General features: G+C 36.5%; 1 protein-coding gene across 3 annotated transcripts; it reads left to right on the forward strand.

The window, feature by feature from the left end:
* Positions 1 to 459: 459 nt before the first annotated feature.
* LOC136677822 (calpain-2 catalytic subunit-like) lies at positions 460 to 13,004 on the forward strand. Of its 3 annotated transcripts, none has more exons than XM_066655476.1 (12): positions 460 to 753; positions 1,341 to 1,410; positions 1,492 to 1,610; positions 2,755 to 2,888; positions 2,969 to 3,137; positions 5,372 to 5,455; positions 7,288 to 7,373; positions 8,518 to 8,592; positions 8,843 to 9,003; positions 9,957 to 10,117; positions 11,542 to 11,553; positions 12,588 to 13,004. In XM_066655476.1, exons 1-12 carry the CDS (start codon positions 538 to 540, stop codon positions 12,813 to 12,815), a joined length of 1,515 nt encoding a protein of 504 aa, XP_066511573.1. In that variant the 5' UTR covers positions 460 to 537; the 3' UTR covers positions 12,816 to 13,004. The 3 variants fall into 3 exon arrangements, with proteins under 3 accessions (XP_066511573.1, XP_066511574.1, XP_066511575.1); XM_066655477.1 differs by having other exon boundaries at positions 11,542 to 11,615; positions 12,588 to 12,723; XM_066655478.1 differs by having other exon boundaries at positions 8,915 to 9,003; positions 11,542 to 11,615; positions 12,588 to 12,723.
* The last annotated feature ends 3,912 nt before the right edge of the window (positions 13,005 to 16,916 follow it).

Consider the following 16,916-nt stretch of genomic DNA (forward strand, 5'->3'; position numbering starts at 1 on the left):
GGCGGAGGAGGGAATGTTTAGAACAGCTACCAGTTTCTATCAAATCAAGTCAAACCCTAGGACCATGGACCTGTGTGGCAGTGACTTTACTTGTTGTGCCATGGTGCCACCCTTGCTTTGCTTAGGTTATATTTAATATTTTCCCCCATGTGTTATATATAGATCTATAGAAATAACAATAAAAATAATTAAATAATAAGCACATTTTTTGAGAGAGAAACTCAGAAAATCAAGGCATTTGATCAGAGGCATCCAGACTTTTGCACAAAACTGTACCTTAAGGAAACCAGGAAGGACAATATAATGGGCATACAGCATGTGTTATTGCCCCAAGGCCTGCATTGATATGAGTCTATGCAAAATAAGCCACTTACACTCATTTGAATATCACCAACACAGAAATGCTAAGCTGGAGTCAGTTGGATCTGAACAAAGTTAAAAAATTTCACAGCAGTTAATGAAGGTTTTACAGGATCTGTGTGTTTGGGTCCAGCTAAACTTTCCACAATTAAAGCTGAATACAGCTGAAATCAGATAATGGGTGGAGTCTCATGTTCAGCTATGGAGGGGAATAATCTCCAGACCACTGTGACGAATTTATATCAGGATTTTTATGCCTTAAGAAAAGAGTGCTTGACGCAAGGACATCTCTTCTGTGACCCTGACTTCCCAGCAGGACCCAAGTCTCTGGGCTACAAGGAACTTGGACCAAATTCTGCCAAAGCCAGTAGGGTGGAATGGAAAAGGCCCAAAGTAAGTTTTAGTTGAAAGAATAATCACTATTTTTTTTAAAACAACAAAAGTAGCAAACTATACATCTAAGTAAATTCTTATTATTTGTATAAGGTTTGTTTAAGGAATAATTGTCATTCCTGAATTTGAAAAGGGACTAATATAACATCTCCCCACCCATTTCTTTTCCTCTAACTTTATGGAAACACATTCCTTCCCATAACAATATCATGATGCTTGGAATTTGAGTAAATACAGGCTAATCTACAGTGAGATTATAACATATGCCATTGTCAAACGGCACCCCATTTCAAAGAAATATTTTAAATGTGAACTTACAGATGTTTGATAATATGTGCAGATGAGGAGTCTTTTGTGTCTTAACATTTGTTTTAATAGATTCACACAAGAACTCATGCACCAAACGTAGCAAACTATTAATTAGTGATTGCTTATTATTTTTATGTTTTCTTTAAAGTGCAATTTACATGATGAAGAGTCAAACTGCTTTGTTATTCCCAGCATGAGATTTACTAGTCATGTTTCATCCAATTACCTAACATATCCTTGTGTATTATGTCTCTGAGTTTGTATTTTTTAATTTTAAGGAGCTATGTTCAAACCCTCAGTTCATTATTGATGGAGCAACAAGAACTGATATTTGCCAAGGAGAGCTGGGTGAGTTTACTAGCAGTTTATCTTTTTATGCTAACACATTATGTGATAATATGTCACAGTCATATCCTTGGTCTTTCACAGGAGACTGTTGGCTGATGGCAGCTATAGCTTCCCTGACTTTGGACAAAGACATATTGGCACGTGTGATTCATCCTGAGCAGAACTTTATGGACAACTATGCTGGCATCTTTCATTTTCGGGTAGTTCTGGTTTGCTTTGTGGCTAGCACACACTTATGGTTTAAAATTAATAATCAAATATATTTTCCTTGTGTACATCAGGGAGGGTCCCTAAACTAGCTGAGCATTTTCACTACCTCCTTTTTTCTGCACTCACTGTCCATTCTCTTACTTCCACTGACCATACAGGAGCACATTGTAGTTTAAGAATTACAGACTTTAGTCCATTTGTTGCTCTGTGTAATTTCACCCTGTTCTTCATTGGTCAGGACCACCACAAACCGGTATGATTTGGGTGGCAGATCATTCTGAGTACTGCAGTGACACTGATGTTATGGTGGTGTTTAAGTGTGTGTTGTGCTTGTAATAGTAGATCAGACACATGGAGTGCATTTTGTGTTTTCATTTTTTCTTTTTTTTTCTTTTACAAAAGCAAAAATAAATCTGCAAGAAAAATTCTTAGAAAGAAGAGCAGGAAGTATATATTGTCAATGCAAAACAGTGTAAATATATCAAAAGTATATTTTTAAAATAAAGAGTAAAAAGTTAACCAAGTATATTTTAAAAATACACTTTTGATATATATTTTTTTTCTGTTTTACATTCACAATATATACTTTCTGCTCTTCATCCTAAGAATTTTGCTTGCAGATTTATTTTTGCTTTTGTAAAACTTTTGACACAAAATTTGCTCCATTCAGAATTTTCAAACACTGTGTCCACTCTGTTAGACACACCTACCGTGTTGGTCCACCATGTAGATAATAGCTCATCTGCTGCTACACTGTTTGTGCTGGTGATCCTCTAGTTCTTAATCAGTAGACAGGACCCTGTTAGTTGGATATGTTGGTTGGTGGATTATTTTCAGTCCAGCAGTGAAAATGAGGGGTTTAAAATTCCCTGTTGTGTCTGATCTGTTCCACACACTAATATACCACCACCATGTTAGTGCCACTGCAGCTCTGAGAAAAAACCATCACCCAAATCCTACCTGCTCTGTGGTGGTCCTTTTGGACCATTGAAGGACATGGTGGTAGGAGGCTAACAATTTATGGCAATAGTGGTCCGGTGGACAGTCGAACGGAGAGAATGGAGAGTGAGTGCATAAACATGAAGGTGGTCATAATGTATGTATATATTGCATGACTATTTTCTTTCTCCATAGTTGTGGCAATATGGACAATGGGTGGACGTGGTCATTGATGACTCGCTGCCCACCAGAAATGGGAATCTGCTGTTTGTCCATTCAGTGGAAAAGAATGAGTTTTGGAGTGCTTTGCTGGAAAAGGCCTATGCAAAGTAAATGTATATATGCATGTTGGCGAATGTAATAAAGTTTGATATAGATATTCTATTTAATGAATGGAGGTTCTTTTCAGGGTGAACGGCAGTTATGAAGCACTTTCTGGAGGCTTGGCCACTGAAGGCTTTGTGGACTTCACTGGAGGCATTGCTGAACGCTACAAGCTGAGCACAGCTCCTCCGAACCTATTTAGCATCATGCAAAAAGCACTTAAGCAAGGTTCTCTGCTGAGTAGTTCTATATCTGTAAGTAAAGTTCTCCATTCACTGGCCACTTAATTAGAAACATCCTCTTTTCCATCACTTCATTGATAATGTACTTTTAGAGACAGCAACTATTTATACAGTCCTTTAGACAACATTCGGCACCAATCGCAGTAAAATAGCTATAACTCTGTCAGAGGGCGTAGTTCCACAGCCACACTTTAGTTTCCCAGCACTTTGCTAGCGATATTGTCTGCTCCATCAGGACAAAGCTGCAGCGAGCCGGTAATAAATCTGAATAAACTCCTTATTCCCCAGGTTCTTAGTCTGATGTTCAGTTCCACCTGCTTTAATTTAAACTGGTTCTGTTGCTGTGCTGGCAGCTTTGTCTTGATGGACCGGACGCCATCGCCAGCAAAGTTCTGGGAAACTAAATTGTGGCTGTGGAACTACACAATCTGACAGAGTTATAGGTAATTTACTGCGATTGGTGCCGAATGTCTAAAACAGCTCACTATAAAGGACTCGGTCACTAAATTCAATGTTTAACACTGAATATTGCATATAACGTGAGGATAATTTTCACAATCTACAGTGAGGAAGGTCATCTGCCTTCATTGCTATGCTGTCCGTCATTAGACCACGCCCCTCTCCGCTGATGTCCCGCCTCCCACACGAGAAAAGGGTGAAACTGAAAAGAAGGAACTGAAACTGAAAAAAAGGATCTGAAAGTGAAAATAAGACCTGACTGAAAAAAAAAAGATATGAAACAAAAAAAAAAATAAGATCTGAAAACATAAATTCTGCAATTGAAAGATATAAGACTTCAAATATCAAAATATATATCAAAGTGAATGATGAAAATAAACAATTTATTAAAAAAAAAATCTAATAATTGAATCAAAATAGGGTGGCGCAGCAGGTAGTGTCGCAGTCACACATCTCCAGTGCGTAAGTGTGTGTGTGTGTGTGTGTGTTGCTCTGTGAAGTACTGACGCCCACTCCAGGGTGTATTCCCGCCTTGCGCCCAATGATTCCAGGTAGGCTCTGGACGACCCTGAATTGGATAAGCGGTTACAGATAATGAATGAATCAAAAAAAAAAATTTAAACTTGTCACGCACGTTTCTCAGAAATCCAGGTCCCAGAATGTAGAATGATCCCAGAATGATCACATGACTCTACACCGTTCTCACTCACCGGAATTCTAATCATGCACACCTGTTTATATCATTATATAAGCCTCACTCACTTACCAGTCCATGCCGAGTATTGCCGTGATTCATTTCAGCATACAAAGCGTTATCTAGAAACCTGTCGATTCTGAATTCCTGTTACCTACCTCTTTGTCTTGCTCCCTGTTATTACTCTCCGGTTCGTGGACTCTGCCTGTTTTTTGACTACTCTTTTGGCTCATCTCTAAGGTACTGTTTGTTCCCGGTATCCGACCCTTGCTTGTTTTTGTCTTCCCCTTTTGTATTGTGATTAATAAATTCTTTTGACTGTTTACCGCAAGTGTCTGCCTTCTGTCCAGTCGTGACAAAACTGAAAAAAAATCCTGCACTTATTTTAATTTTGAATACATTGTTGTATTCAATCGCAAGATTTGAACTTTCAGTTTCAGATTTTTTTTGTCAAATGAACAAAACTTTTGACTCGAATATAACTTCAAAGATGCCGCTTTAATTTATAAACACTGTGTCCACTCACCTGTCCCTTTTGACCCTAATATTGCTCCATATGTTCTATCCATTCAACACTCACTAACACACCACCACATCAGTGTCACTGCAGTGCTGAGAATGATCCATCACCCACTGCTAAATGTTAATTGTTGGTCATTAGTGTAGTTTCCTGAGTGAAAATCACTGAACTATTGTGGACTCTGGCTCTCCAGGACCAGAGCTGTGCAGTTCTGCTTTAGTTCTTCAACAATATTCAGTTTTTGACCACAGAGAAGGTAAAGTCGGGATATTTTTGCCTTGTAGACCACTCACAACCTTGCAGTAAATATGACTTATGTAAAACTTCTAGTAACAAGATTGACACTGAAACACTAGTCATAGCCTCACAGGCATAACATGATCTTAGAGACATACCACAGATGATGCACTACGCTAATTATTGCTCGACAGCAGAAGTCCTGTGACCATAACCTGACCAATGATGAATGATAATATGTTCTGCAATTGAATATGTAACTGTAAACTTAGAGTAAAGGGCTATGCTTGTAAAGATATCTCATAATTCACAACAGTGTGGTTTGTTTTTGAGCAGCCCAGGTCTGCAAATGAAAAGGAAGGCAAGACTCAAGAGGATCTTGTGACAACACATGCTTACTCCATCACTGGGGCAGAAGAGGTCAGATCACATAATTATTCTTATTTGTTTGGTATTTTGGCGGCATGGAGGCGCAGCAGGTAGTGTTGTAGTCACACAGGTTCTGGGTTCGATTCCCGCTCCGGGTGACTGTCTGTGAGGAGTGTGGTGTGTTCTCCCTGTGTCTGCGTGTGTTTCTTCCGGGTGATTGTGAGGAGTTGGTGTGTTCTCCCCGTGTCCGCGTTGGTTTCCTTCAGGTTCTCCGGTTTCCTCCCACAGTCCAAAAACACACGTTGGTAGGTAGATTAGTGACTCAAAAGTGTTCCTAGGTGTGAGTGAATGTGTGTGTGTGTGTGTCTGTGTTGCCCTGTGAAGGACTGGCGCCCCCTCCAGGGTGTATTCCCGCCTTGTGCCCAATGATTCCAGGTAGGCTCTGGACCCACCGCGACCCTGAACTGGATAAGCGGTTACAGATAATGAATGAATGAATGTTTGGTATTCTAATTGCCATATATTTGTATACATTTATATTATACACAATGGCCAAATGCACATCATCTTTCCAACCTTCATTCTGAAATTTTTTATCGTCTCTCTTTTTATTCTTGCAACTGTCTCTACTCTACTAGTCTTAGACTAGATGTTGGAACATTTTCTGTGATGATTTGATTGCGTTAAGCCACAGGAGTATTACTTCTTAGTGCTAGCACCCTAATTCATCCAAAAGCATTGCATAGAGATCCATCACCCCAAAACAGTGGTTCTCAAACTTGTAGACCATGTACAACATGGCCATTACAAAGCAAAAAAGTTCCACCTTTAATCACATTACAGAAACATACACCTCCCCCACACACAATATCTTTGCACAGTTGACATATGTACTGCTTACTATATTAGTGAAAGGAATGAGCCTAACCATGCATAGAAGGGACTTGATCAGTGAGCTTTAAACGCAGATCTGTCTCAGCATCCATTTTGTCAAAGTACTTGGTTTTCCCATCTCTAGCAAGTTTTTCAGTTCACAAGCTAGCATTGTAAAATGTTTCTTGGTAGTAAATTTTCATCTGGAGTACCACCTCAAGATGCTTTGTGTACTAGTGTTTGAGAACCACATCCTAAGAGAAACCAAGGGCTTTATATACATTTAGACAATGTTTCACATTGGGCAAGCTTGGACTCACATGCATCTGCTCTAGAGTGTTTTATTTCATTTCATACCTTTCTAAGAAGATAACACAAGCTGTGTCTGGATGACTGACCGTCATTGTCCACAGTGGGTGCACCTTAAAATAATGTAAATAATATAACTCACAAATTATAAGGAGTGTCAACAAATTGACATTTTGAATAAAGTGTATTCATCATGGTATGCGTACTTACACAGGCTCCATCTTGTAGAACATTCATTCATTCATGGTTTGTACCCGCTTATCCAGTTCAGGGTCGCGGTGTGTCCGGAACCTACCCGGAACCATAGGGCTCAAGACAAGAACACACCATGGAGCGGGCGCCAGACACACACGCACACATACACTTTTGAGTCGCCAATCCACCTACCAACGTGTGTTTTTGCGCTGTGGGAGGAAACCGGAGCACCCGGAGGAAACCCAGTGGACACAGGAAAAACACACCAAACTTCTAAAAGACATTCACCCAGAGCGGGACTTGAATCAACAACCTCCAGGTCCCTGGAGCTGTGTGATAGCGAAACTACCTTTTGTGCCATTGTGCCCCTTATATTGTGCCTAAGATCCCTATGATGATGGGGTATGAATTTAATAATAATTTAAGCCAATGGTAAAATCTTGTAGATGATTTGCAGCATGTAAAATATTAGCTTTAAATGGCGCACTGCTGGTTGTGTGCTGCAGGTTCATATGGGTGAGAGCAAAGTGGAGTTGGTGCGTCTGAGGAACCCCTGGGGTCACATTGAATGGAACGGCACATGGAGTGATGAGTGAGGCATCTAAAAAACTATACTATGGGCTGTGTCTCAATTCCTAGTTAACTACTTTGCTCTTCATTGCATCTTTGAAGGAAGGTGGCTTTTCAACCAAAAACAAACTTTCGAGTTAGGCAGGAATTAAACCCATAAGCATTCTCGTGTTATGCCAACATTACAAAAGTCATATTAGTCAACTATTACTGAAAATGCTAATATATCAAAGCTGTTGACCTAACAATATTATGAAGTAATAAAACATGACTAAAATCAATAAATATAAACACCCTTTGAAGAAACCAGTTGGAACCTATGTTGTGAGCCCATTATTAATCAGACCCAGTGTGCAATATTATGCAATATTATAACTCATGTTATGAGTTACAGTAGAGTTTTTTTTTTTTTGCATTTTGTGCTAGGGGCTGATGCTAATGTTAATTTATATTTTAGGAGCTCAAGCAGACCATAACAAACATAGAATGGTTGATTTTCTATGCCTTTTGTAACCACTTATCAGATACCACTTACAGTATACCACATGTAAAATAAGTGGACTTCTGTTCATATAACATTTCTTCTAAAATGGAAGGTCATTAACTGATAGATCTTCCAAATTTCTGTGAGGATTTGATGCCATGCAACTACAAAAGTTATTAAGATCATATACTGATGTTGAATAACAAGCTTTGGATCACAAACACACTCTAATCCATCCCAAAGCTCCAACAGTCCAGAGAACTGGACACTCGGTAAAGACAGTCCAAATACACTTTTAAAGGTACAACAGTGGTTTTAAAGTCCAGTTGAAATGATAGAACAGTGTAAAATAAACATACATAATATAAGTCCTGGAGATAAAATGGGGTGTCAACACAAATTAGAAGTCTACAGTTATAGTAAAATATGATACAATTTTGTTCCCTGATTAAAGGCACAGAATATGTACCACTTATGGAAACACCATAGTGACAGTTTTTCTGACCATGTACCAACACACTAGTCATCTACAGATAAACATGGACTTTGACATTTACTGATATTTGATAGGATAAATAGTGTTTAATAAAACCAAGAACATTCTAACTGTAAGATAAAGAGATTATAATAATAGTTTCCTAGTAGTTCAAAATGATGAGCATTCACTCACTGTTTTTCTTAGCTCCAAAGAGTGGGATCAAATCTTGCCAGAGGAGAAAGCCAAACTGGATCATTCAGCAGATGATGGAGAATTCTGGTGAGAGTCATTTCAGTCAGTTAAAATGCCCATTTTTAGCCCAATTTTTGTGAACAACTACAATATTTCTTAAGGAATCCCCATATGGTATAATTAGGCTATTGGCAGTAATAGCCTATAGCCTTTGGGGAGAGCTTTAGAATCAACTTTGGAACATTGTTTGTCTGGAATTCATGGCATTTTGCTTTGAGAACCTTAGAGCAGTCAGGTTCTGTCTGATATTGGCCAGATTAAAATTTTTCTGTTGCAGGATGGCATTTTCAGATTTTGTACAGCGATACTCTGTGCTAGAGATCTGTAACCTTACTCCAGATGCTTCCAGCAGTGAGGATGTGGGACAATGGAACCTTTACAAGTTTGATGGCAGCTGGAAGGTGGGCTCTACAGCTGGTGGCTGCAGTAATTACCCAGGTGTATGTCACTCAGAAACAAAATTACTCGCCAATTTGTTAGAAACACTATATTGTAGCTCCTATTTCCTGCTACACCTTTCTGACACACCATTTTAACAGAGTGGAAAGTGCTTTGTTACATTTGGTGAACATGTTGCTGAAAAGTAAGACTTTTTTATAATGTCCAACCAGGTTGTATGCTTCCTGTTTATATAAAATAATGTTTCACTGGTTTTAAAAAAAACAATAAAACCTATTTGGTTGAATATAATGATAACAGGTTTCAAAAAAAGTTTAATTTACTGGGTAAAAAATGCTAATTTTATTTAAAGTAATGTGTTATATATGATTAGGAAATGTGATATTTTGTTCATGAGCAACTTAGGACCTTGGTTAAGATTTTTAGTAGCTCATGTAAGTAAAATGCACATGTTAATCTTAAGATAGTTTTATAAAAATGCTCTTAAACTAAATCCCATCCACAAGTTAACAGTTATCTGGGGTCTTAATGCAATGGCTGTGACATGCTTTCATCAAAATACCATTAGGGTTGAATGATATTGCGCTTTTCTTACCCTGCCTACACAGCCCTGTTCAGAACTACCAGTTTCAGAGTCTGTTGAAAATAACATTCTGTTAACTTTAAAGTGTGAGCGCCCAGGAGCGAGGTCACTTTCACTTTGTTCTATTTCTTCTTCATTCTCTTTTTCACCAGATTGAATCAATACTCATATTTCTCCATGCTTACTGTGTCTGTTTTGCACCCATTTACCTTTTCTTTTCCTTCTCACTGAAACGTGAACAGAATAGTCCTCAGCAAACACTTTTATACTACTAAAGGAGTCCTCACAGACTAATACTAATTAAATGCTTAGAAAAAAAGAAATTGATATGGTTATGTGTATTGGTGCACTGCAAATTTTATGCAATATATGGCATTAACAGCTGTAATATTATATTTTGTTTATCCAGCTACATTCAGTTCAAACCCTCAATTTGTGATAACGTTTGATCACAGTGATCACAATGGATCTCAAATCTGCTCTGTTCTCGTGGATCTAATGCAAAAGGGCAGACGCAGAGAGCGAGAGCAGGGTTGTGACTACAACTTTATTGGCTTTGCAATTTACAAGGTGAGGTATTCTCACAACAGCAACATTCATTCATTCATTCATTATCTCTAACTGCTTATCCAATTCAGGGTCGCGGTGAGTCCACAGCCTAACTGGAATCATAGGGCGCAAGGCGGGAATACACCCTGGAGGGGGCACCAGTACTTCACAGGGCAACACACCTGTATTGAAAACAGATGGTCTTGGCCGTCTGAAACAACTTCTGAACGAACCTAAGCTCTTTATGCCCAATACAAAGTACTTGCTAGAATTCTCTGGGATATTGAGTTGTGACTGCAATTGGTTTAAGTAGTACTGTGATCCATAACTAATCTAGTCTAGTCAGTGCCTTATATGGAGATTATACAAGTTTTAAATATACAATGCCTGTACTTTAAAGTAGCTATAATTTGTAGAAGAAGGGGTGCCTGCAATTGTATGTAAATATTTCTTGATCACACTTAAATGTCGTCTGATTTTATCATGTTATTCTCTTATCAGCAGGTGTTTCTTGCCAGACCAATAATATTTTAGTGCCTGCAACTCTACAGAACACCATTTACCTCATACCAATACACCAATACTGATTTTCAGTTAGCTTTTACATAACAGGTAACCATAATTTTGCCAGGGTGCTACAAACCGGATTCCAAAAAAATTGGGACACTAAACAAATTGTGAATAAAAACTGAATGCAATGATGTGGAGATGGCAAATGTCAATATTTTATTCGTAATAGAACATAGATGACAGATCAAACGTTTAATCTGGGAAGGTGCGACAAAGAAGGCCCAATACGATTGAACAGTTAGAGACCTGTATTAGACATGAATTGGAGAGCATTCCTATTTCTAAACTTGAGAAACTGGTCTCCTCTGTCCCCAGACGTCCGAGTGTTGTAAGAAGAAGGGGGGATGCCACACAGTGGTAACAAATGGCCTTGTCCCAACTTTTTTGGGATTTGTTGATGCCATGAAATTTTGAAACAATATTTTTCCCTTAAAATGATACATTCTCTCAGTTTAAACTTTTGATCTGTGATTTGTGTACTATTCTGAAAAAAATATTAGATGTTGGCACCTCCACATCATTGAATTCAGTTTTTATTCACAATTCGTTTAGTGTCCCAACGGGTTTGGAATCCGGTTTGTATTTTCACAGTGCAGTTTTTGGGGTGACAATTTTTATGACTCCTCATCTTGTTTAATAAGATGACTTGCTACTGGAAGGTTGCTGGTTCCCAGGGATGGGTGTGTGATCGCGGCCCTTAGTGCACTAGTGTGTGTCTCTGTGTTCACAGATGAGTTAAATCCAGAAGACATATTTCCTTATATGTTGTACAATGGCAAATAATTGCACATTATTTTATTGTTAATAATTTAAGAGGCAAAGTTTGGATTTCTCTTGCTGTATTAATGTTGATCTATAATTTGTTTTTGTTACAGGTTCCAGATAAGGTGTGTATGACAAGCAGCACAATAGAGTGACATACTTTTCATACTCAGTGTGGATTTTCTGGGTGGGAAACACATTATTTTTTAAAATCAAATTTATTATACTGAGTCTTTTAAAGCAATTTGTATGGAGTCAAACTGGGGTCTTTAAAAGTGAGGAGAAAATAATAATATCACAAACACAAGGCCTCCGTGAGCTGTTAATAATCAGATATTTTTCACATTAAAAAAAGGAATTGTGATTTTGTAAAACTTTTTACTGTAATTCTTTTGCAAGGTGACGTTTCCTTCCAGTTTTGTGTTTTAGGTACTTCCTCTGCATCTGTCTGTCTTTTCTCTAGCATAAACAGTAAGACAGAACACAACACATGATTTGCTCAGTCCATCTCAAACACAGGATAAAACTGTGGTCACTGCACTTAAAAAAATTCTTGTGTTATGAGCTGCTCACACTTTTAATTCAGATAATGATCTGAAAGATATATGAGTGCATAGCTTAACTTGTGTTATTTATATTTGTCCTCAATATTAAACCTCCCTGTATGACTATACACTTTAGCAGATGCTCTTATCCAGAGTAACTTGCAAGTCAGATGTTCGGTGTCTTGCACAAGGACTCTTATTTGTGTAGAATGGTGTGTTTTTCCAAGGCAGGGAGCTGAGCACTGGTTTGCTGCATTGAAATCAGTTACCCATTGAAATGTGTTACCCATTACTTTACATCAATCAACAATACCTTATTGACTGACACTGTTTTAGATATTTAAATGGAGACTGTTTGAGTTTCTGTATTCAGATTATTTGGCTCCAATTTCATGAATAATAAATAACAAATAAAATTTACGTTTATTTTAAACAATAACAAATAAAATTTGAAAATAAATGAACACATCCTCTAAAAAATACATTTACATATGGCACATTTTATTGGACAAAATTTAAGATGCAAAACATAATACATTTCATATTTCTGAACAGTCCACGTTTTAAAATGTATTAATTTTTACATATGGCGCTAATTGTGTGTGTTTTTGCAGCGTAAGGGTACTCCAAATGTCCATCTGGGCCATGATGATCTGCAGCATCTGAACCCAGTGGCTGAAAGCACCTTCATTAACAGTCGTGAAGTGTGTGAACGCTTCAAAATTCCACCAGGAGAGTACATCATCATTCCCTCCACTTACGAACCAAACCATGAGGGAAGCTTCCTGCTGAGGGTCTTCTCTGAGAAACAGACTACCTTCAGTTCTACAAGACCCTGCTGAAATATAGCAAATCTTTTAGATGTCCACAGCATAGTTTTCACCTAATGTTAAAATGTACAAACCTCCTTTTTGAAAACACTAAGTTACAGTATATGCTAATACATTTGAGCTATAATTAATATATTGTGCTTAACCTGTAAAACATTGCATATCTTGTCATTAAGCTGTTTCTGTTTTAAAAATTTTCTTGTGAGCTTTCAATTATTGATTTGAATTCTTAAAATGTTTACATTAATAAAAATATTACTATGAATTGAATATGAATGAATAATAAAACAGCTGTTACATATAATTTTTCATTAATTCATTCACTGTCTGTAACTACTTATCCAGTTCAGGGTCATGGTACCTACCTGGAATCAGTGGGCACAAGGCAGGATCACACCCTGGAGTGGGCGCCAGTCCTTCACAGGGACACACACACACAGACACTCAGAGCTGGACTCTGTCAGGGCTGCCCGTTGTCACCGGTTCTGTTCATAACTTTTCTTGGCATAGCTAAGTGGTGGAAGGTGTCCAGTTCTGTGTTCTCAGGATCCCATGCTTTTTGCAGATGATGTGGTCTTGTTGGCTTCATCAAGCCAGTACCTCCAGCTCTTGCTGGACCAGTTTGCAGCTGAGTGTGAAGTGTTAGGGATGAGGATCAGCACCTCCAAGTCTGAGTCCATGGTACTTAGTCAGAAAAGGGTGGATTGTTGCAGCGTCAGCGGTAATGCGGACTCTGTACTGGTCCATTGTGGTGAAGAGAGAGCTGAGCCAAAAAGCAAAGCTCTCGATTTACCATTCAATCTACGTCCCAACCCTCACCTATGGTCATGAGTTTTGGGTAATGACCAAAAGAAAAATATTGCAGGTACAAGTCGCTAAAATGAGTTTTCTCCGCAGGGTGTCTGGACTATTCTAGTACTGGACTAGAATTAAGTGACATAAAATAAAAGTGGTACTTTCCATCTAATAGCTGAGAAGAAAATAAATGCTGATTTAATAACAATAGTTATCAATAAAACAGTAAGGGGTATAATAAGAAGAATAAACATAAATATAGAAGAAATTAATATAAAATATTGTGTAAATTACATAATAAAATAAAATTGTAAAATTAATGAATGGTATACATTTACAAAACTAAGAAAACACACACACACACACACACACACATATGTATATATATATATATATATATATATATATATATATATATATATATATATATATAATTTGCTTCATCCATCTTTTTGTGTTTCATTCTGGGAATATTCAACAAGGCAGTACTAGATGATCTCAAAGCATGATCTGGAGCTTCTGCCAGGTCTTACATATGTAGGTGTTACTATGTATGAGATTTCTACACCAATAAATTAATTTTAAATAAAACAATGCGGTTTAGAGGTTAAGCTGGGGTTTAGGACTACACCAAGATTTCTTAATTCATGTTTAGTTTGTTTTGCCCAATTTTGTAGTTGATTTACAACTGCTACTTTTTTATTAGGATTTCAATTTTAAGGATTCCAGTTTTTCTTCTTTTCATTTTAAAATGTTTCCCTTTATCCAGTTAATGATACTAGTCAAGCAGGATGTGAGATTAGTTAGAACACTTGTTTAATTTTGTTCTGCAGATATATAGTTGTGTATCATCTGCATAGCTTTGATGCTTTTAATAATAATCTGCCAAAGGCAGCATAAAGCAATGGCATTAATACCGAGCCCTGCAGAACACATTAGTCGATATTTAGCTTTACTAATAAAATATTTTCTATTTTGAGATATGTTTTAAAACACTGTAAAACCATTTCAGACCTTCCCTATTTTCAGGGTGATATATAAAAATGTCAGAATCTACTGTACCAAATCTGATTTCTGTCTGATTTTCTGCATGACCACTGAGGGTGGTTAATATTTTTACCAAAGCTGTTGTAGTAATATGACCTGATCTGAAGTCTGATTGAATTTTTTCAAACACACATTCTTACTGTTTTAGCATTCTACCTATTGCTGAGAGCACCTCAAACTTCTAATGATGAAAGAGGGGCAAAGATTAAATGTATTGAGACTTGGGATTTCTTTGGTCAAGTATTACATTTAATGCACCTCATGCATAACTAAATTATATATATATTTTATTATTATTATATACTTTATATATATTTAACATTTGCTTAATTATTCCAGGATTATAGGAATTCTAATAATAATTTTATTATTATTAAAAAGTTATATATTTTTTTTTTTCTTGTGTGTTGCACTCAGAACTGCTCTATTGTTGAACTTTAGCATTTGGTTGTATTTTAAATTGAAATGATCCCAACAATAAAATAATATAAATAAAAAGAAAATAATAATTAAAAGAGGAAAGCAGTAAATATTCTTGAGCTTTTACAAACCTGGGATTGCAATGATGTTCCTATTTTAAATTGAAAGAGTACAAAGACTATACATTTTGGAACTTAGAAAGTTTATTCATTTATTTTTAAATATTTGCTCATTTTAAAGTTGAGCTGAACTCAACTTTAAAATGTGAGCTGAACTGAGCACTAATTACTGTAGATTTGTAATAGTTCCCATTTGTTCAGTTCCTTAACAACTTAAGGCCTCCTTTGTCATATGAGTTCAATAAGTTCACAATATAGTTATGAAGTATATAAAAATTGTATTTTTATTTTTCTGTTATAACTTTACATTTCTATATATTTGTTAGATCTAGCAATTGGCATTTCAATTCTCTGAAAGTCTTTACTTAAGTATATCATTGTTTGTCACTATTATCAGAAAATTACTTTCCACAGAGAAATTTCTTCAAATTTGGGAGTTAAAATCACTGGGGCATGCACAGGACAATGCTCAATATTCAGCAGCATATTTGTTTTATTTCTAATATTTTAGTTTTTGTATCAAAATAAGCTTATGTTTTTAATATACCCTCGCAAAATGTCACTGCATAGAACCATTATAAAATTACTGGCAGTATTAATATATTGTACTAATACATTAGCCACCCCTTTTATATTTCATTTCACAATGCACACAAAGTTTTTAATGAATGACAGTTCTGAACTGTAGGCAAGCCACTTTAGGTTTCAGACTCCAGACTATCTTAGTAAGGAGTCATGCTGTTATATGTGCTGAATGTTGTTTGCCATTGTCTAGCTGTAAGATTAGAAATGGACAATTCAGTTGAGTAAAACCATCAACATCCCAAAGATTAAACTGTTCTGTATGGAAGAGTGGGATAAAAGTCATTTAAGTCAGTTTGCAGAACTGATCAACAGTTAGGTCTACTGGAAATATTTAGTAACACCACATATATATATTTTTTGCACATATAATATGGCCACATATTTGTAATTACTACTACAGTTATATGATACCTGACAAATTTCCTATGAATAAGTACAATATTTTTGTGTCTTTCATTTAAACAAGTTCTCTTAATCTACATTTAGGACTTTTGTCAAAATCTAATTATGATAGGTCATTATGTACAAACAGAAAATTACAAAGACTTCACAAACTGCCAAACTCCACTTTATGTATGTATTTATTTTCTTATTTATGAAGTGACACTTTTCTGAAAAGTAATTTGGAAAAGACCTTTGAATCATTATTCAGGATGACACAAGCCTCAAGAGAAAAATACAGTACCCGATTTTTCAGTATTTACCTTGTCCCCTTTTGGCTTTTTTTACAGATTCCATTATCTTTAACAGAAATATGTTTTCAGTTTTTCAATGAAAATTGCAGGGATATATATTCCTACACCACCACAATCCAAACATGCCCATTTACATAGAAATAAATAAGCAGTGGTCTCTAACATTTGCACAGTACTGTAAATGTTGATTTCATGGAAAGTGCAACAGGTAAAAAACGGTTTAACTTACATTTGCATTGACTTTGCCCACAGACATATCTGTGTAGAGCTGTATTTGCTTAAAACAATCATGTTTATATAGGCTAGGTGTTAAAAAGGCAAGGATAATTATATAACTCTTGAAGAACCCCCAAAAATGTTTAGCGTTTTAAATATGTATGTTAATAGTATATGACCTTTTTCTCTATCAGTTTTGAATAGGCATTTACGTTCTTCTGTATGTATTATATTCT

The sequence above is a fragment of the Hoplias malabaricus genome, chromosome Y (genome assembly GCF_029633855.1).
Source record: "Hoplias malabaricus isolate fHopMal1 chromosome Y, fHopMal1.hap1, whole genome shotgun sequence".
In the NCBI taxonomy this organism is placed as follows: domain Eukaryota; kingdom Metazoa; phylum Chordata; class Actinopteri; order Characiformes; family Erythrinidae; genus Hoplias; species Hoplias malabaricus.

What these genes read in the sequence shown, in the direction of transcription:
- LOC136677822 (XM_066655476.1), top strand. Translation starts at nt 538, where the DNA reads ATGGGTGGAGTCTCATGTTCAGCTATGGAGGGGAATAATCTCCAGACC. An exon ending in CTGGCATCTTTCATTTTCGG is followed by an intron (nt 1,611 to 2,754) that starts GTAGTTCTGGTT and finishes CTTTCTCCATAG; the next exon opens with TTGTGGCAATATGGACAATG. An exon ending in AACGGCACATGGAGTGATGA is followed by an intron (nt 7,374 to 8,517) that starts GTGAGGCATCTA and finishes TGTTTTTCTTAG; the next exon opens with CTCCAAAGAGTGGGATCAAA.